Here is a 21,096-nt window from a genome sequence, read left to right as displayed (position 1 = left end):
TGAGGCTTCATCTTCTCCCATCCCTGACCACACTCATCACCCATATAGCTCTCTAGTTTTCCTTCCTTAGGACTTCCAGAACTAATCTGCTCTCTTCAAAATAAATAATAATTATCCTGGTCTCCTCTCTGGAAGCTTAGAGCATAGAAGAACCTTAGACTGGGGGCTCAGGTAGACTTAAGTTTTCATACCACGTCATCTATGTGTTAATCTCGTAAAACCACCTAGCATCCCTGAGCCCCACTTTTCATGTATGCAAAATGAGGATACTAAATCCAGACTCTCAATTTTGCTGTGAGAATTGAAGGAAGAACCCTATGTAAAGTGCTTTGTATGCTACTCAATAGATAATATACTCAATAATAGTAGGTTTTCTTCCTGTCTAGGTTCCTTCAACTCTTGTTATTGAATGAATGTCTTCCATACTTTCCTTAAGAGGTCATTAGGTACCTACTGTGCTTTTTGAATATTTTGACTGTCAAATACTCTCACTTGAATAACTTCCAATGTATATCATATCTTGGAACAAAACAGAGAATTCTAGGTGGAATGTTACCTGCCTACACTGGAGTGGAACTATCTCACCTACTTCACCTGGATAGCTTGTTCCTTTAAAAGTAGAATCTTCTATTGACGGACTACATTGGGTGAATATATACTGACTTACATAGGGAACCTCAGTAGATGCATAAACTAACATCTCAGCTAAGATAGGTGTTCAATATTAACCAATAACTATTTCTCAATAAGGCTAACTGCATGGCAATTTTGATAAGGTCCAAACCTGTGTGATCAGGGTTAGTATGTTATAAATCTTAAGAATAGATCACCCACATTATATCCAATGCTAATGACAGTTACTGGAGTTATGCTATGAGGCAGCTCCATTAATAGGGCATTGATAAAGTCAAAGGTGGAGGAAACAAAAGACCCTTATTAAAGATGTTTATAACAATTCCAAGGGGTCTGAAGAAGTGATCACATATATTAGGTGGAAAAAAAGTAACACTTACAGAGTTATTGATGTAGCTCTCAAAGCCTTGATAAGTGACCACCTAGAGGGTTGTAAAGAATATTAATATGTGGGCTCTACCCTCAGAGAATCTGACTCACTGGTTCTAGGAATTATCTCCCCAGATGACCTAAATGCAAATGATTTGTAGTTCACAGCTGGATAAACAATGCTAGCTTAAGTCTGTTTAGATGCAAACATGTTCCATTTCTTCAGTGTGTGCTTAGGAGGGCAAAAAGCCACTGATGGCTTTGAAGAAGCCCAGATAAAAGAAGGGGTGAGATTTGCCAAGGATTTGGATAGGAACTGTGTCAGAACTCTTGCCAGCTGGGCTCTGCACAAGTGCTATGTCATAATGACCTTTTCTTTATAATGGACAGTAAGCATCGAGTATAACTATGCAGTAACACAAGGGGCAGAATTCATTTTCTCCTGGAAGACAGGACCCATTACTCAGCCCCATCCAATGATCCAGCACCATGGACAGCTCAACGTGTAAGGGTGGCTGAGAGCTCTCTCTACTAAGAAGGGCCAGCACCTTGGCAGCTTGGAACTCATGGGGGTGACTGAAAAAGGATGAAAGCTGCCCTGGCTTTGGTCCGTGGGAGACCTGGTCTCAAATGGAGCTTCTTGCACTTGACATGAGCTGCCCTCATCCCGACAGGCCTCATTGAGACTTTGTTTTTAATGTTTTTAAAAACTTTGCCAGTCTTAAGGGGCTGGTATTATGATGTGGGTGAATATATATATGTAAAATATCATAGAATTGTGCACTTTCCATCTCTGTTTGTTACTACATTTATGTTAGGTTGCAACACATTTATAAATATCAATGCTAAGGGATGACATGGGTTCAAGAAAATAGGCACTATTATCATTTTCCCTCTCATCCCCCTAGGTAATACCCTCATATCTCCAGAAATCAGAGCTGGAAACTCCAGTAGTACAATTTATAAAATCAATTTTCTAGACCCTTCTGTATTCCTACAGATGATTTGATTCTACTCCCCTTCACATTCCAGTTTCTGTATCTCCCACAGGTGGATAATAAAGACTACTTTGGAGAGCTTTTGGAGGAATGAGATGAGCAGCGCTGATAGAGTTTCTGCCAAAGGAGGCATTAGGATCATGCTGGGGAAGGTGAGCTTGCTTGGAATTACCAGATAGCTATCCACCTGGCTTCAAATGCTGGATACTCCCAGGATTCCTGCTGAGCCCCAGAGATGGAGGACTTTCAAGTATTAACATCTCCAAGTGGGAAAGTCACTTTTGGCTGGAACAGAGCAGATAATGTACTCCCTCTTCCATTCACCTCACTGAGAGTAGCTAAATTCACCTATTTAGTTTTCTATATTTTCTTGCCTCGCCATATTCCAGCTTCTGAAGTCTCTTTCTCTACAAACTGTTTTGATAATAAGAGTAATAACAGCTACCATTTTTTGGGCTATAACAATGTTTTAGACACTCTACTAAGCACTTCATACACATTATAACATTCAATCACATAATAATCCTTATTTTACAGATAGATGAGAAAAGTGAGACTCAGGTAGCTAACTTGACTCTTCTATGTTTCATAGTAACTAAGCAACAAAATTTAGATCCAAACCAAAGCCTACTTCATTTGAAAGGACTCATTCCTACCAAGATATTATGGCATGTAAGGGATGGAGATTCCATTATGCCTAGAGACTAAGATACTGTGGACAAGGCCTTCCCAATGCTGTCTTCTAAGCTTGCTCCATCACATCTCCAGGATGTGAACACTCCGTAGTTATTTCTCTTTTTCTTTTGCATTAATTATATTTTCTTATGTTCTGTAAGCTTGGTGCTCTGGCATCTGAGCCTCCTGACTGGGGAGAGCCCTCCCCTCCAGGGATAGTCATATCTTAGAGAAAGCAAAAGACTTGCCCAGGGAGCATCTCTTTCATATGAATATTAACCAATCCAGAACGTACATTCCAGTCATCTCCTCTATACAGCTTGTACACATTGGGAAGGAATATTCTCTTCCTTCATCACCCGAGAGCCAGATACCAGGCAATCAGGAGCAGTTCTGAAACCCTAGAGCCCACTAAAGTGATTCAAATTAGCCAATCTCAAATCTGTCTGCCCTGCTTACACTGCCTCACCCATTTCTTCCTGCAATACCATAAGACAGGCTCTTTCCCATGCTTTCCACTTGGTCCCTCTGCCTGCAGGTAGATATGGGTGCTTTCCCACATGGTCTGCATGGTGTGCTGTACATCGTGTATCTGAGATCTGTGAGTATGAAAACTGCTTGTTTCACAACAATTCTTTCTGCATCTGCAGACAAATTCTGGGTACATTTTAAAACTTCATGGGTACATTTCAAAACATCTTTGATCGCTATGCGTCATCTGCCTTAGTTTTCTTTGATTCAGTATCTGTTGTGTGCTTAGAGATCTACTAGAAGGATCCTATAGAACAATGAACAACTCAGTTTTAATTCAGGCAACACTCATCTACTGGACACATATTTGCTGAATATCCATTATGAACCAGGCACTGTGCTTATCAATGGGAATATAATATTTCTCCCCAAAGACATAATTCCTGCCCTCACAGAGATTCCAGTCTAGAGGCAGAAACAGACAATTTCACAGGCTATTATAAAATTTTAAGCTTAAGACACTGGGCACACTGAGAAAGGGCACCTTTTAATTCACCACACTTTGGTCTATCCTTCCAAATCATCAAGATGGTTTGTAGCCGTCTTAAGTAATGCCTTGATTTTGCTATTTCCCAACTGTTCGCCATTTCTCAGCCACATGCTATCTGAAAATTTGATGAACATGATAAAAGGCGGGAGTAGTAGTCTTCAGAATACTCCTGTGAGGTAGGTACTACTATTATCCACATTTTATAGATGCAGAGACAGAGGCTCAGAGAGGGGAATTCACTTTGCTATCAAAGAGGCAGACAATGGAGCAAGCATTTGGATTAATGTTTGTATTATTCCAAAGCCTGTGCTCTTAGCCATTAAACTGTTTCACCTTGAGCAAGTTATTTTCTCAGGGCTTCCATTTCTACATGTATGAAAATAAATATGTAAAACTTGAACACCTTTAAGTCTTAACATTCTACAATTAATGAGTAGTGACAGCTGAGAGATGAAGGGTAGGGACATGCAATTCTTCCAGCTGCATAATCCATGAAACTATTTGCTTCTGTAAATTTTGTTCCTCCTGCTTTCCTACACCATTCCCTGCCATCTCCCCCACCACATATTTACCTGTCTTATGTGCACATACGACTCATTAAAGATGAGCTGAAGTCTTGTATGTACATAGGTCTGAAAATCAAATGAACGTATGTGAAATAAGAAATATAAGTTCTGAATGTATATGAACTTATTTGCAGTCCCAGTGAAAAACAAGCAGGGGCTTCTGCACTATGGTGAAGTTGGAACAATCAGGATGCATTAATAGGAGTTTGAGTGTTTCAGAGAATGGGAGTAAAATTCCACTTTGCTCTGGTCAAAATATACTAAAAGGATGGTGCTAAGTTCTGAACACTGAGACTTAAACCATGGAGAGAAAATCGAATTTCACTGAAGGAAGACTGGCAAATAGAGGGTAAGGATCTCAAAAACATTCAATACATCTTAAAATGCAAAAATATTTTTAAGAATTAATGGTACTAATATGGTGCTACAAGTCAGAAAGTGTATTGCCTCTACAGAGCACTAACTGGAAGGAGGCACGAGGAAACCTTATGAGGTGCTGGAAATATTCTATGATTTTATCTGTGTAGATTTATGTATAATCCTGTTACATGTCCTTATCACAAAAATATAGAGTGAGAAGAAACTTTTAGAGGTGATGGCTATGTTTATGGCATTCCTTATGGTGTTGATTTCATGGGTATTTACTTATCTTCAAACTCATCAAGACGTATACATTTGAAAAAGTATAAAATGTATACAATTTTTAAAGTGTAAAAAGTTCTAAACCTGAAAATTTATTAAGTTGCACAGTTGCACAGTTAAGGTATGCCTTCTTTATTATAATTATGCCAAACTTCAATACATCTAAAGACGGTGACACCATGTGAGAAGCGTTTGAGAAACAGACGCCAACATTTCCTGGAATGTGTAAACTGGGACAACTTTTCTGGAGGGCACTTTAGCAATAAATAGCAACCACCTTAATCAGGGCCTTGGACCATGCTTTGCTAATGACTAAGGTGGCTACAGTGTCTCATTAATTCAATTTAATTGGGTGAAAATTTTTTAATGGTACAATATAAGATACTTGTAAAGCATATTTACAGGGAAAGAGAATATAAATATTATCCAGGACATTTAGGAAATTCCATTAAAACTCATACAGTCTTTCTTGTCATATGATTTTAATTAGCAAATACTCTTTGGGGGACATTTTTATTTTGAAATGGATCTACAATCAAAAGAACCAGTAGGTTCTCTGAAGTAGCTCAATCTTTCTGCATTCACATTTGAGCTCTTCCTTTATTTTTAAACTTGATTGTTGCTCATATGTTAAAAGCAGTCTTTACTAGATAAAGAAAATGTGGTACATACACACCATGGAAAACTATGCAGCCATAAAAAGGAATGAGTTCATGTCCTTTACAGGGACATGGGTGAAACTGGAAACCATCATCCTCAGCAAACTCACACAGGAACAGGAAACCAAACACCACATGTTCTCACTCATAAGTGGAAGTTGAACAATGAGAACACATGGACACAGGGAGGGGAACATTACACACTGGGGCCTGTTAGGGGGTGGCGGGTAAAGGGGACGGAGAGCATTAGGACAAATACCTAATGCATGTGGGGCTTAAAACCTAGATTACAGGTTGATGGGTGCAGCAAATCACCATGGCCCATGTATACCTATGTAACAAACCTGCACGTTCAGCTCATGTATCCCCGAACTTAAAGTAAAAGAAAAAATAGAAAGAAAAAAAAATTAAAAAGTAAAAGTAGTCCTTAATTCAAATAATCCAGACTCCAAATGATAAGATCCTCTTCCAAGGTATTTAGATACTCCTTTTTCCCCCCTATAATACATATAATAATAATTCTAACATTGGGCCATACGTAGAAACATTTGACCAGCCAGGGGTGCAAGGTGCTGAGTGGGTGTGGAGCATCTGCAATGCTCGGCTCTTACCATCTGCTATGAAGTGCTCGGGCACATGCAGAGTCACCTTCACAGTGAGTGGACAAGACATCTGGCTGCCACACACCATGGCCAGGATGCAGGAGCTCACAGCAATCAGTGTCAGGGCTGTCTTGTTCACTGGGCTTTTCAGCAAACCTGGTAACACAAACACACACAAAGACACAAAATTCCATGAGGTAAGGAAATGGGAGTGGCATCAATGGGAATTCTATTATTTTCCAGTTGGGAATCTAAAAAAAGAAAAGAAAAGAAAAAAAAATCATGTTTTCTAACCTTTGTGCCTGCTATGACACCTCAGTGGGCCCTCTTTGGGCCTTGGTTTAACACTCTGCAAAATGAGCTTCTTATGATTCCTTTGGGTAAACATAAAAGAAACAGGCTTCCTGAAACTCGTGGCAATTTTTTACTCCTCCCTTCCCAATTCGGTTGGTCATTCTTGATTACAATTAGATGATATTAAGCCCTCCATTCTCCTTACAGGCAAGTGAGAAGATACCTTGCTGTTAAATTCAGTAGAGCCTAGTGAAATAAGCATGGATTTTGGAGTTAGATCATTCTGGGTTCAAATTTGGGCTTTGGCCCTCATTGATTGTGTGATCTTCATTTTCCAAACCTAGTTTCTTACTTTCTTTTTCTTTTTTGTTTGAGGTGGAGTCTCGCTTTGTCACCCAGGCTAGACTGCAGTGGCGCGATCTCGGCTCACTGCAACCTCGGCCACACGGGTTCAAGTGATTCTCCTGCTTCAGCCTCCTGAGTAGCTGGGATTACAGGCACCCAGCACCATGTCCAGTTAATTTTTGTGTTTTTAGTAGAGACGGGGTTTCACCATGTTGGCCAGGCTGGTCTGGAAGTCCTGACCTCAGGTGATCCGCCCGCCTCAGCCTCCCAAAGTGCTAGGATTACAGGCATGAGCCACCATGCCTGGCCACCACTTCAGTTTCTTTATATGTAACATGAAGATAATAAATATCTCACGGGGTTCTTGTGACAATTACACAGCATGATTTGTATATAATGCCTGTCATTTAGAAGAGTTTCATGGTTAGAAGCTGATCAGCTCAAATGAATTTCACAAGCCTTTACTGAGCAGCTACCATGTGAGACACATACAGAGCAGAAGAATAATCTCTCCTCTTCAGGAGTTTACAGGCTAGGGGGAAAAGTCTAGCTTATCCAAAGCGAATTAGATTCTAAGACAAATTGTGTTACGACCTAGAAGAGAGGGCAGAGAGTCGGGAGGGTGGCTTTGCCTCTGAAAATTAAAGACAATTTTATGGATATAATAGGAAAAGTAGATTGGATCTGCACAGCTAGAGGACACTGGGCCAACAAAGACATTCTATGGAGGCTGTCTTGAGTCCCCGTTTGTTTCTCATTCTTTAGACTTTGTTCTTCAAGGTTTTGCTTACCAGTTTTAGAGCAATGTCTCCCCAATTTTTTTTTACTGCTAGGCTCTTTTTTTAAGCAAACCTTGTCTCTCATCTCCTGGATATCTTTCTGTGGTTATCCAATTAGCATGTCAAATATACTAATAACAGGTTCAAAACAGGGTACATTATATTCTCTTTAAAGCCTCCCCCTCTTGGGATCCTCAGCTTATTGAAAGCATTGCCATTTAGCCTGGCCAGAAACCGAGATGTCACCTTTGAGTTTCTGTCTTCCTCCTTTACAGCATCTGAACAGTTGTGTAGCCCTATTTATTCTATGTCCTTAGCATATTCACCTCATTCCCTTCATCTCTTCTATTGTCTGTTTGCTTGTGGGATAAGGGAGGTGCATGCATACCTGTTCACTGCACTCCCTGCTGAAACCTTTCAAGCTGTTTCACGGTATCTGGTCACAGGATGTGATCCACATTCATTAGACTGGCACCCAAGGCCTTTCATGAAGACTCCCAACACTCATAGCTCCTGTGCTCTCTCCCACCTGGCCCAAAGACTAGCAGAGCTGAATTACTGCAGTGTTCCTACCATTAACACTCTTCATCATGTTAACATTAGTGTAGGTGTTGTTCCTTTTGGAAAGAAATCCATTTGTTTCCTTGTCACCACGTCACTCTTTGAGACTCACCACATATAAAGATTTCGTATGCTCTCGGTAGATAAACTACCCATATTCATTGTATTTCCCCTCATACCTTATTCCAAACACTAGAGTCTAGTAAATAGCCAACTCCTTGAAGGCAAGCAGCATCTTTTGCTCACCATTATGTCCCAATGAATAGCACAGTGACTGGCCCATTGCAGAATCTCAGTAAGTGCATGATGACTCCCATAAATGACAGTAACAATGTTAGCAACCAACATAACATAGATGCTGACCAATCAAAAAGCATGCCAGCCAACATCCAGCACTGGCCACACAACAGAACATCGGCTATTGCAACACTGGATTACAACAGAACAAGAACCCTTACAATAGCCCGTTGGGGCATTGCCTGTATGGAAATGTATTTTTCTTAATAAACAGGGACCTGCTTGAGGGAGAAGATCCCACCTTCGTCATCTTTGTGTCTCTTATGCCAAAATCACCACCTGGAACCCAGAAGTTACTTAATTTAAGAATAAGACCCTTGTCTTTTTTCTCAGTCCTAGGACAATACATGGCTTATGGTAGGCACTATCCATGAGATTGTGGTTATTGTAGTTATAGAATAAATGTTAAATAGAAGAGTAAATTAAATTAAATAAAAAGATGATTCCAGTGTCCAAATATGGAGAATCTCTAAAACCTAAAATAACTACAGAGAAAAAGGAACATGTTTTATCTCTTATTTGAGTGCCACAAGAAGCTGTTTGTAAATACATATTTACAATAGATATTTATAAATATAAATAGATAAAATATTTATAGTATAAATATTTTAGCAACTAAATAGCATAAACAATCTAACATCAACATTATCTACTAAAAAGAATACAGACTAAGGGTTGGCACCTTGCATAGACCTCATCTTAAAAAGTCAACCTATTACCACAGCCTAATCATTTAGCAAAACCCCTAAAATAACACTTAACAGCAGCACTGGAGTTGTTTTATTTGTTTGTTTGTTTTGAGACAAAGTTTCCCTTTGTTGCCCAGGCTGGAGTGCAGAGGCGCAATCTCAGCTCACTGCAACCTCCGCCTCCTGGGTTCAAGTGATTCTCCTGCCTCAGCCTCCCAAGTAGCTGGGGTTACAGGCACACGCCACCACACCCAGCTAATTTTTGTATTTTTAGTAGAGACAGGGTTTCACCATGTTGGCCAGGCTGGTCTTGAACTCCTGACCTCAGGTGATCCACCGACCTCAGCCTCCCAAAATGCTGGGATTATAGGCATGAGCCACCATGCCTGGCCAGCACTGAGTTTTTTATCTAGATTTTATGGAGTCTATTCTGGGGGAAAAATATGTAATGACGAGTCTAGTACAAATAAATTCTTGGGAAGACGAGACAGGTCCAGAGGATGAGATGTGAAAGGTAGTGAGAGGCCCCTGGCATCAGGGAACAGACACTCTGGACAGTGAGTCATGGATAACAGCACCCTGTGGATCCCTTAGAGGGCATATCTCATTCCTGGCCCACACAGCAGCACCTGGCCTTTGTGGCCAAGACCTTTCTTTCACTAATTAACAAACTACCAGAAATACACTACCCAGACTCCACAGGGCTAATTTTTGGTCTGGGAAAAGAAGGCTGAGGGGCACAGGTGGAATTGCTCATACTCTCTCCCTGGGTCCTGCTGGACTAAATTGTGTCTCCTATGTCATTTAAAACATCACAGTAACCCAGGGTCTTTAAGAGTCAACATGATGGCTGGGTGCGGTGGCTCATGCCTGTAATCCCAGCACTTTGGGAGGCCAAGGCAGGCAGATCACCTGAGATCAGGAGTTCAAGACCAGCCTGACCAACATGGCGAAACACTGTCTCTACTAAAAATACAAAAATGAGCCAGGCATGATGGCAGGTGCCTGTAGTCCCAGCTACTCCGGAGGCTGAGGCATGAGAATCGCTTGAACCCAGGAGGTGGAGGTTGTAGTGAGCTGAGATCACACCATTGCACTCCAGCCTGGGCCACAGAGCAAGACTCTGTCTCAGAAAAAAAAAAAAAAAAAAAGAGTCAACATGGGAAGTGAATTCACATTAGTTTATTGGCTCTTAGTTTTCTCACGTAGAAAATAGTAACATGACTTAGCCATCAGGGGTGTTGTAGGAACTAAATGAGTCAATACATGTCTAATGCTTAGCAAAGTTTTTGGCACATAGTAGGCCCTTGGTAAATAATTTCCAAAAGAAATAGTGGCATTTGTCTCATCCCTGGTGACAGAAACTAGGACTCATCTATTTGTCCAATATATTCTCAGAACATATTAGGAATTCAATTATTCTTATAGAAGCAGAAGACAGAGTAAAAAGTGAAGAGAAGGACATAAGAGGGAGAAAGTGGGAGTTGGGATGAGAATGAACAGCATTGTGGGAACCCATTTACTCGGAGAATGCCTGAATCGCCACAGTTGTTTCTGAAGTCCAGGAGGATGAAAGCATGCAGGTCAAGCCTTCACTAAGCCAGATGCCCATGGAGCAGCCAGGAGGTCCGGGGAGTTGCCATGGCAACCAGACCTGGCAGAAACTTCACAGTCGGACTCAAACCAAGGTAACTTCCTAAGAGTTCCTTGCTTAGGGAGGTGAGCATAGCGTTTAGCTCGGAGTAAGGATTGTAGACAGTCATGAGGTGGAAACTATCTCTCCCATAATACTTACCCCCTCCCCAAGCAGGCTCCTTACTGCACTGCTGTTGTAAGATGCAGAGACAGAAAAGGGAACCTCCACTTGCTGAGCGATTGTTATGATCCAGGCACTGTGCCGAGCACTTATCCTTCTCTCCATCCCTCCATTCATTTACCAATTCAGCTGATTTTTATTGAACATCCTGTCTCTTGAGGCACACTGGTCTGGGCATGGGGAAAATACTACTAAACAAAACAGCCAAAGAACTTGAAGCTTACATGTTAGTGGCAAAGAATTACCTCATTGAATCCTCTCAGCAAAATGTCTCCATCATTTCCATTTTACAGAGAACAGAAGTATGGAGCAAATTAAATGACTTGTGTAAGGATCACCCAATTTTGTATGTTACAGAGACTGGGTGAGAACTAGTCCTGTTCCAGCCTTTCCCCTGTATCACTACAACTTCCCACTTCATCATGGAATAAGGTCCCAGGATACCCTCACGTAGAAAGCGTGACCTTTGGGGCCAGGCATATCTATGTTCAAGTCCTGGCTTACCCACAAAATCTCTGTGTGACACTTGTCAACTGATCCATAGGTCTAATAAGAAAAAAATATTTCCATCTGAAAAATGGGAACAATGGTCTTTTTTCAGAGCTGATGTGAGGACAAAATAAGATACCAAATGTAATTAGCAGAAAAAAAAAAAAAAAGCTATTTATTTATTTATTTAAATGATAGCTGCAGATCATATTACCTGAGTTTTTTGGTTTTTTTTGTTTTTCCCAGAAGGCTGAGGTCACAGTTCTCCCTGGTTCACACCCCCATTTACAGTTCCTTCCCCATTACATGCAGGTGAATAAGCTGTGCTGTAGGAATAGCATTCCACCAAGGGCATATTGATTGCTGGGACTGGAGAAAGTTAATAATCTAATTTTCCTTCCATTTTCCCTCCCTCTTACACCTCAGCTCCTCTCATGGCAGCAGAGAATGGCATAAAATGCATTGCTTGAGAAATTCGACCGGAAATAACTCAGCGTTGTTGATCCGCACATTGCCTATAATTTGGGGTTTGATTGATTCTTGCTTTGGAAATGCCAGGTTGAGAGGAGAAAATCAAATTTAAGTTAAATCTGGAATTGAATCAATCACATTTTATAATGAAAAAATAGATCTAAGCCCATCAGATCCTTATGTGTGGAAAACTTAAAGCTGGTACACTCCGATTGACTTCCTCCTGAGATTCCCCAAAGCATGAGAGACCAGGTCCTAGGCTGAGAAGTAATTTATTTCTTAAAGTGGCAAATGGTGATGTGGTGGGGGAAAGGGATTCTAGAAACTGGAGACATTAGGGTGAAGAAGCCCAGCAGGTAGAAAGGCCACTTAGGATGGGGAAAGAGGCTAGGCTTTGGTATTTATTTATTTATTTATAGATGGAGTCTCACTCTGTCACCCAGGCTGGAGTGCAGTGGTGTGATCTTGGCTCACTGCAACCTCTGCCTCCCAGGTTCAAGCAATTCTCCTGCCTCAGCCTCCCAAGTAGCTTGGACTATAGGCAAATGCCACCACATCCGGCTAATTTTTATATTTTTAGTAGACACAGGGTTTCACCATGATGACCAGGCTGATCTTGAACTCCTGACCTCAGGTGATCTGCCTGCCTCAGCCTCCCAAAGTGCTGGGATTACAGGCATGAGCCACCAGGTCCGGCCTGAGCTTTGGTTTTAGATGTGGATATCTAAATCCAAAGTCTTCCATTTGATACCTGCCTAAGTTCTGGCAAGTTATGTGAGCTCTCAGAGTTTCAGTTTCCTAAGCTAAAAAAGGGGAGTGATAATCCCTAACTGATAAAGCTGTGTGTATTAAATAGGAGATCATAATTACAGCACTAGGCACCATGTCTGACACATACTTAGGGCTCTGTAAGCTCTCAGTAGATTTCCTTCCATCTCATTTCCTTTAAACCTCCCTTTCTAACACTTGGCACCTACATGGGCATCAGCAGGATATGTGATACCGTTGCTCACGCTGAAATCCTAATTTTCACACTTAGCTGCTGGCCCCCGTGGACAAGTCATGTCACCACGTCTGAGACTCAATGCCTTTAACTGGGAATTAGTTCATCCAATAAATAGCTATTTAAGGTGCAAGTACTATATGCCAGACCTCATATTTTATGCTCTCCTATTTCTAGTGCCTATAGCATGCCTAAATATAGTAGGTGCTCAATAAACATCTATTGAATGAATGAATGAGTGAATGGTTAAACGTTGTTTCTCTTTCTACCAACAGATGTCAGTATTTGATTGCTGCTATTGGTATTTTTTTTCTAACAAATTGATTCACTCACTTTTCCTGGCAAGGTTTGGTTCCTGCCTCGTCAGAAATCATACAAAAACACCCTTGCAGAGGCCGCCAATCTGCCTGTATATCAGGGTGACCACTGTAGATTGCTGAGTGCCTCATTAACCTCACTGAGTGCCTCATGGGATTCCCACAGCACCTGAGCTCTGGTGTCTCTGCTTCTCTGCCATATTTCTGGAAACTGAAATTGGGACACGTCAACTGACAAGTGCAAGTGTCATGCTGGAGGCAGAAAGAAAGAATATTTGAGAGTGGGACTTTCTCAGAAACTCTATGGCATATGGCCCCATATCCTCAACCTGTCTCTTATATCAGGGGTTACCATGCACTGCTTTAGTGTGATGTGTCAATATGGGGCATATTTTCCTTTATCTTGCACACCTGGGTCCTTATCTCTCCCCACCTCTCCCTCTCTATCTCCGTCATGAGATAGAGATCTCCTGTGCTCTCTGACTATGGCACTCTCAAATCTATGGTATCCTTTAAATGATATGTTATTTTCCCAATATCTTATCATCCATAGATTTGTCCTTAATAAGATCTGGGCAAGTGTTCATCCACTCTTATTTTCATACTTCCAGAGAAAGGAAACTCAACTCCTGCTAAGCATCAGTTCTATTCTCAGACAGTTTAATGTCTAAACAGTCTGAATCTCACTCTATGAGTGAGCTTCTGCTGTCCAAATTAAATAGGATGTATTTAATATCTCCTTCCCAGGGCAGCTATTTTGTTAAAGGTAGAAATTAGGTGGCTTTGAGCTTTCTTTCTTCAAAGCAAACATTAATAGCTTTATTTTGTTTCTCTAAAGTCATGTTTTGAGTCCTTTTATTGTACTTTGTATAGATTTGTTTTGCTTAAGATGACTTTCTTAGTAAAGGATGCCATAATTATCATCATCATCATCATCACTACCACTATCACTGGTAACACAGCCACTGACTTAGGTGCCAGACAATAGAACTAAATTTTTTCATGCAGTATCTCCTCTAATCTTTACAGAAACTTCATGAGATGGTTTCTATTATCACTCACATTTTTCACTATGAGGAAACTGAAGCCATCACCTGCCAAAGAACATGCAGCTCAAAGGTAGTAGGGCTGAAATGAAAAACCATTTGATGTCAGGGCCCAAGCTCTTAGCCATCATCCTTCACAACATCTCTATCAACCTGCTAGATGTAGCCTGGGCAGAGCAGAAGCACCAAATTTAACTGCTGAGCTGCTTACCGACCCCAGATTGCCCTGTGGACCTGTGATGACTCTAGGCGGATTCGTTGTGGCCTCGTTGTCCCACCGGATACTGCCCCATACGTCTTCAAGAGTACCTCTCCCCATCACAAGGAGGAAATTTAAAAAGATGGAAGAAAATAAGAAGGGCTGTCGCTCCTCCTTTCTCAGCCCCAGAAAATACTACGGGCCTGAAGCAGCTCACTGTACTACCTGGAGCCAAACAATTATTGACAAAGCCACTGGGGAGCACCTTTGTCTAGCTCTGCTCCTAGGACAAAGACTATTGCTATAGTGCAGGCCTAGACTGTGGCAGCCCCGTGAAGTTAAAGCCACTGGCAGCAGATGTGGCATGGGACTACAAACAGCTGACTATTTGAATTTCTCTGTGGCAACTGCAGGTTGCTGGGCCTGCACATGCAAAGGCCACTCCAAGGTGTTGACAATGGTGTTAGAGATGAAGATGATGGAGATGGTACCATATTATTTTAGCTTTTATTAGGTTACAAATTATTCTCAAATATCTCATTACCTCTTTAAAATCCTACGCAGCTGGCATTGCTGTTATCCCCAATAGACAAATGAGTACTGAGAGTCTTAAAGATGAACTCATGTTCAAACACCAGAAGAATAATGGGCCTACAAGCCATGTCTCCTGACTCACAGCTGAGTGATCTTTTCATGTCACTATGCTGCTAGTGTCCAGCCTAAGTCCCACTAGCTGGACACGAAAACAGAATCTGTGCACTCTGATTCTTCATCCATTGCTTTTTTTTTTTTTTTTTTTTTGACAGAGTCTTGCTCTGTTGCCCGGGCTGGAGTAGAGTGCAGTGGTGCAATCTCAGCTCACTGCAACCTCCACCTCCTGGGCTCAAGTGATTCTCCTCCCTCAGTCTCCTGAGTAGCTGGGATTATAGGCATGCACCATTGCGCACAGCTAATTTTTGTATTTTTAGTAGAGATGGAGTTTCACCATGTTGCCCAGGTTGGTTATTGCTCTTACAAATGTATCCAAATGCCTCAAAGAGCTAGTGTAGTATTTCCCACAAAACCAGATGTATCTTGAAAAGAAAATATTTCTATGTTCACAAAATTTTGAGACATGCTATATTCTGTATGCCCCTCTTAAAGCACCCAAGTATATATCTGGTATTAAAACCTCTAAAAGGCTTTGCATTACATTCTGTTTAGTAGGATTCAGCCGAATGTGTCCCTAAAGTATTAAGACATTGCAGAACCATCATTCTATGGAACAAAGTAGGGAAACAAAGATCTAGTTTAATAATTCATACAAAGGTTGTAAATAACATTAGCAGATCCCAATAATTAACTGGTGCCCTTATGCCAGGCACTGTGTAAAAGGTTGTACGTACATTATCCTATTTAAACTTCTCAACTACCTTGTAAGGCAGGGGTTACCCTTCATTTACAAATGGGAAAATCAGATTTAACTGGTTACTGGGAAGAGGAAGAGGAAGAGGAAGGTTTTTATGGCCAGTCTTGTCTAAAACCAATGTCTGTATCCTTCTTCCTCCCAAGTGTTAGAAGAAAATAGAATTTTAAAGTAACAGAAAATATGTGCAAAGAAGGAAAAAGGCAGGCACAACAGGCCAGTTCAGGAGGCTAAAGACTATTCAACGTATATTTAGCAGGCTGACGAAATGCATTAGTGGAAGGAAAAAGATGCTGTACTCAATAGACTAAATTGCAGTGTGCAGATGAGAAATAGGAGAGAAGATAATTCAAAGAGCTAAAGCTCTAGAATGGCTCAGAAATAAATGAGAAAGAAGAAGAAAAGAAGGATGGTGGGGGGTTACCGATTCATAGGTGACTATCAATCGACTGGTGCTGACTTACCAAAAACATCAATTTTTAAGATACTGGTGCCTGATCCCTATATTACCCCTGTTAGTCTCCAGGCGGTTTAGATGCAGCACCGCGTTCAGCCCACACCACCAATGAATTGGAGGGTGGCAAAGAAGAGCTAAGGCCAAGCAGTGAGTGCTGAGGAACAGAGCAAAAGAGCAGCTACGGTTTCCATGGCTACCAAGGACGATGAGGAGCAGTCACCTCCCATTTCCATGAAAGGCACATTTCTAGCTCCTTTGTCTTCTGAACTTGCTGAGAAAGTCACTGTTCCATTATCTCAGAAGATGTCGGTGGACTTTGGCCCACACTTTGTGAAAGTAGGAGCAGGAGAATAACATTGACTGTGTGGTTAGTATTTACTAGGCCTGCTGTGGTGGCCTAGTAAATACCGAATACACAACCAATGTTATTCCCCTGCTCCTGCTTCCTCCCCTGCTCCCAGCTTCCATGACAATGTTCCTTTACCTACATAACTTCCTTTATCCCAAAAGCCCACCATAAGCACCAGGCAGTGCTGTCCTTACTTGACACTGGGGGAAATGGAAGCTCAAAATATTTAATTGACTAGTAAGGAACAGAGCTAGAATATGAACCAAGACCTACTGACTTAGAAACTCAAAGTTCCTTACAAGCTTCCTCAGCTGATCCTGACCCTGTAAATGTATGGTGTCTAAAGGTGGTCACACTGCTTTTAAAAATAGGGGGCATTTTCAAATCTCCGTGCTCCCTCCTCCTCACCTCTTCCTCCTGATAGTGAAAATGTGTCATATTCCTAAGAAATAATAGAAATGAAGCTTTTCCTGATGGCCCATAAACCCACTACTGCACTTAGATTTGCCTGTCTCTTTCCTTGTGACAGGTCACATGCATTCCCCTCTCCCACATGTTGTACTTTCTACTTTTCCAACACATATAAGAAGACCAACATTTAATATCAAAGAGAATTCCCATCTCATAGAAGTCTGCCTTCACCATTGCAACTCACAAGAACCCAATATTTCTCTTAACTCCTATCTCATATACTATCTATTCTAATTTGAGCCACAAGACCTCAGAATGGCAAGGAACTAAAAGAGATTTAACCACAAGTCACACAATGCATTGTTGTGTGACTCCCTCTATAATCATTCAGCCTGCATTTGAGTGTCACCTAAACTTGGAACTTACTAACTAAAAAAAAAATGCACTTCATTTAATGATGATGATGATAACCTTTTCTCTTTTTTGAGCACTTACTATGCAGGGTACATTGTGTTAAATATTTTACAGATATTATTTTATTTGATTAATCATAAAAGCTTGTTAGTTCCTAGTTTTGCAAATAAAAAAAAATTGACTCTAACTCAGAGTTAGAAAGCTATTGAGAGGCCAAGCCAGGATTCAAATCCAGATCTGGGTATCAGAGCTCCTAACAGTATTACTATGCAGTCTCTCTTCCCTGGTAAGAATCAGCATAAGAACCATGTCAATGCCAAATGAAAATCTACTCCTACAACTATAACCAGCTGAACATATTCTTGCCCTCAAGAGTTCCAAAAACCGGCCCCCACCCCTTCTCTCCAAGGTACCCCTTTGGTTCTAAAAACGGAAAATATGTTGCCCATTACTCTTTCATTTCAAAGACAGATTCTGTCATTTGACTTCCACATGGGGAAAACAGACGTGGAGCCAGGAAAAACAGAGCTGGAAGGACCCCTTTAGATTAGCTGGCCTAATCCATCATGCTCAAGGTTAGAAAGATGGCAGGAGGACATCCTTGCTCAAAGTCAGATTGCCCAGAGCCAGTCCTGGGTTCCATCCACGCCAGCTTCCATGACAATGTTCACCATTTGGGGTAGTTTTTGCTGTTGTTGTTTCCTACCTTAACCAATACCTCCTGGAGCAAAGAGGATATCTCTAATACCTCTAGCATTGGCTGTAGTGCCTAGGATATTTTGGTCAAAACAACACATAATAAAAATAAACCATATCCAAATATTCCCACAACATGACCTTAATAAGCTGGTGCACAGATTATGGCAGAGGAAAGAAAATTGACTTTAGAATTAGAGAAACTTAGGTTCAAATCTCAGCTCTGTCATGTTTGGTTGACCTTCAGTAAGTCCCATTTTCTTCATCTGTAAAATGGCAGTAACATCTACTCCACAGCATCATTAGAAAGATTGAATAACGGCCGGGTGCGGTGGCTCAAACCTGTAATCCCAGCACTGTGGGAGGCTGAGGCGGGCAGATCACAAGGTCAGAAGATTGAGACCATCCTGGCAAACATGGTGAAACCCTGTCTTTACTAAAAACACAAAAAATTAGCCAGGTGTGGTGGCAGGCGCCTGTAGTCCTAGTCTCTCAGGAGGCTGAGGCAGGAGAATGACATGAACCCAGGAGGCAGAGCTTGCAGTGAGCCGAGATCACACCACTGCACTCCAGCCTGGGCGAGAGAGAGACTCCATCTCAAAAAAAAAAAAAAAAAAAAAGAAGATTAAATAATGAAATAGCATGACATGCACTGCATAGCAAGAGCTCAGTGAATAGTAAATTTCATCTTCATCATCATCAACAAATTTAAGGCCAATAATACATATAAATTCTGATGTTTGTATTCAAGAGACTATTTCCAAAAATTCAGGATGGGTCAGAAATGGGAGACAGACCATGTAGACTGGAGGATAGTGAGTTTATAGTAAGAAAAGGTCCAAACACAAGCAGAGCACCTACTACATGGGAAGCCTCTGCTGGACTTTTTGCACGTATTATTTACATTGTTTCTCATAGTAACCTTTAGGTCTTCATGTTATAAATCAGAAAACGAGCTCAGGGAAGAGAAGTGCTTTGCTCAAGGTCATACACGTAGTAAGCTGTAGAGCTGGTCATGCAACCCAAAACTGTGTGATGTTATAAACAGAATATAGACAGGAGGTCCACGTTCCAAAGAGAATAACCAGGATTGGATTGGATATCATGCCAGGAAAGGACACCAGATGAAGTATTTGGGGATTTTAGCTTTGAAGCAAGAAAGGATCAGTCAGAGAGGCCTCTTGATAGGGTTGTCTTCAAAGACATCTAAATATAGAAAGAGAAAAGGGAAACACATATTCTATATGAGAAGCTATTGTGAACCAAGGCACAAAACCTAGGCTCTTGATGTGTACTGTTTCACTTGCTCCTTAAAACAATCCTCTGAGTAGATAGTGAATTGTGCATGGTGACTCTTGTCTGTAACACCAGTGCTTTGTGAGGTCAAGGCACGAAGATCGTTTCAGGTCAGGAGTTTGAGACTAGCCTGGGCAACACAGCAAGACCCCATCTCTACATAAAACTTAAAAATTAGCTGGATATGGTGGTGCATACCTGTAGTCCCAGCTACTCAAGAGGCTGAGGTAGGAAGATCGCTTGGGCCCAGGAGTTTGAGGCTGCAGTAAGCTATGATCGTGCCGCTGTACTCCAGCCTGGGTGATAGAGAGAGACCCTGTCTCTTGAAAAAAAAAAGTAATAATGATCTTCTGGGGGTAAATAGCATTATCCTCATTTTAGAAATGAGAAAAATGAAGCCTGGGGAGATCAGACACGTGGTTCAAGTTGCACAAGCCATTAGGAGCATTGGATTCAAGCCAGGTCTGTTTCACCCCAGCAACATCCTGGCTCTTCTCAGTTCTTACTGGAGCTTGTTGACCATCAAGGGCCCTTGCAGGTTTAAGTAACTCTAAGGAGGTCTGGCCTAAGGAAGCGGGACCCAAAGTTCTTCCTCAGCACCCAAACCCTCACTCTGATAAAGAAAAGAATTGGGGCCTTGCAGGCAAGAGAAGACTCTGTCCTTTCCTGGATGTAGAGGTTCAGCTGCAAACCACCTGGAGATTTTATTAGAATAAACACACCCTTCTCCAGATCCTTAAATCAAGGGGTCTTTTGTTTTTATTTTTGCTTTCCAATCTATTGCCTACTCTTCAGACTACTAACATTTTAGCAAAACCATGTATGCATTGTCTTTAAAGAGTCATCTGGAGATAAATAGCTTTGCTTTAGACCTTTGAGGGGAAATACAGGAGAGGATAAAAGAAGAAAAAAAAAAAGAGGAGAAAATGTTCTGTGAAGCCTTTTTGCTCAAGCACATTTCCACATGGAAATCTCTACCCATTTCAGGCTGACCACTCTGGTCTAAACCTTTTAAGCCTGCTGGTTTAAATATGTCATTTCCAAAAGAACAATGGCAGTCTTTGCCCAAGGGCCATTCTAGACCCACTTTCTGTCTTGGTTTTTAGTGTCAACGAAGTGCCTAAAGGCTGTGCTAAGAGGACCATCTATTCTGGGAGTCTGAAACCCAAACTTGAATATAGGCTCTGTCATTACTCACTGTGCCACCTTGAGCAAATCCCTTCCCCTGGCTGGACTTCTGTCTTCCATCTATAATAGGAAGAAATCCATTCATTCAACAAATATATATTAAGGATCCACTCTGCTGTGAGCTAGGGATACAGAGGTCAGAGCTATCAAACATTTCAATGTCCAGTGAGGTAGTGGGCCAATAAACAGAGGTAGCAGAGATCAGTGCAGAGCAGCAAACCCCCCCAAATCCAGATCTGGGTGTCACAGAATGATTACCAAGAGCTGAAGCTTGTAAGGTATGGGAGAGTTAGCTGATAGGTAAAATGGGGGATGCGTAGTTCAGGAGAAGGACACAGCAGGGCACTGTACACAAACTGGAGTGGTGGGAATTTCAGGTACATGCTGTGCAGTGTGGGCAGAAGAGGCC

General features: G+C 41.4%; 1 protein-coding gene across 2 annotated transcripts in view; it reads right to left on the bottom strand.

The window, feature by feature from the left end:
• ASTN2 (astrotactin 2) overlaps positions 1 to 21,096 on the bottom strand; it is a 981,001-nt gene that overhangs the window by 598,431 nt on the left and 361,474 nt on the right. For both annotated transcript variants that reach the window (XM_025359305.1, XM_025359304.1), the window contains one exon: positions 6,175 to 6,321. In XM_025359305.1, the coding sequence (XP_025215090.1) occupies positions 6,175 to 6,321 (147 nt within the window). The remainder of the gene's footprint in view (positions 1 to 6,174; positions 6,322 to 21,096) is intronic.

Source organism: Theropithecus gelada, chromosome 15, assembly GCF_003255815.1.
Source record: "Theropithecus gelada isolate Dixy chromosome 15, Tgel_1.0, whole genome shotgun sequence".
Taxonomy (NCBI): domain Eukaryota; kingdom Metazoa; phylum Chordata; class Mammalia; order Primates; family Cercopithecidae; genus Theropithecus; species Theropithecus gelada.
Note: the sequence above shows the minus strand (reverse complement) of the source record. Positions and strands in the feature narration are given on the sequence as shown.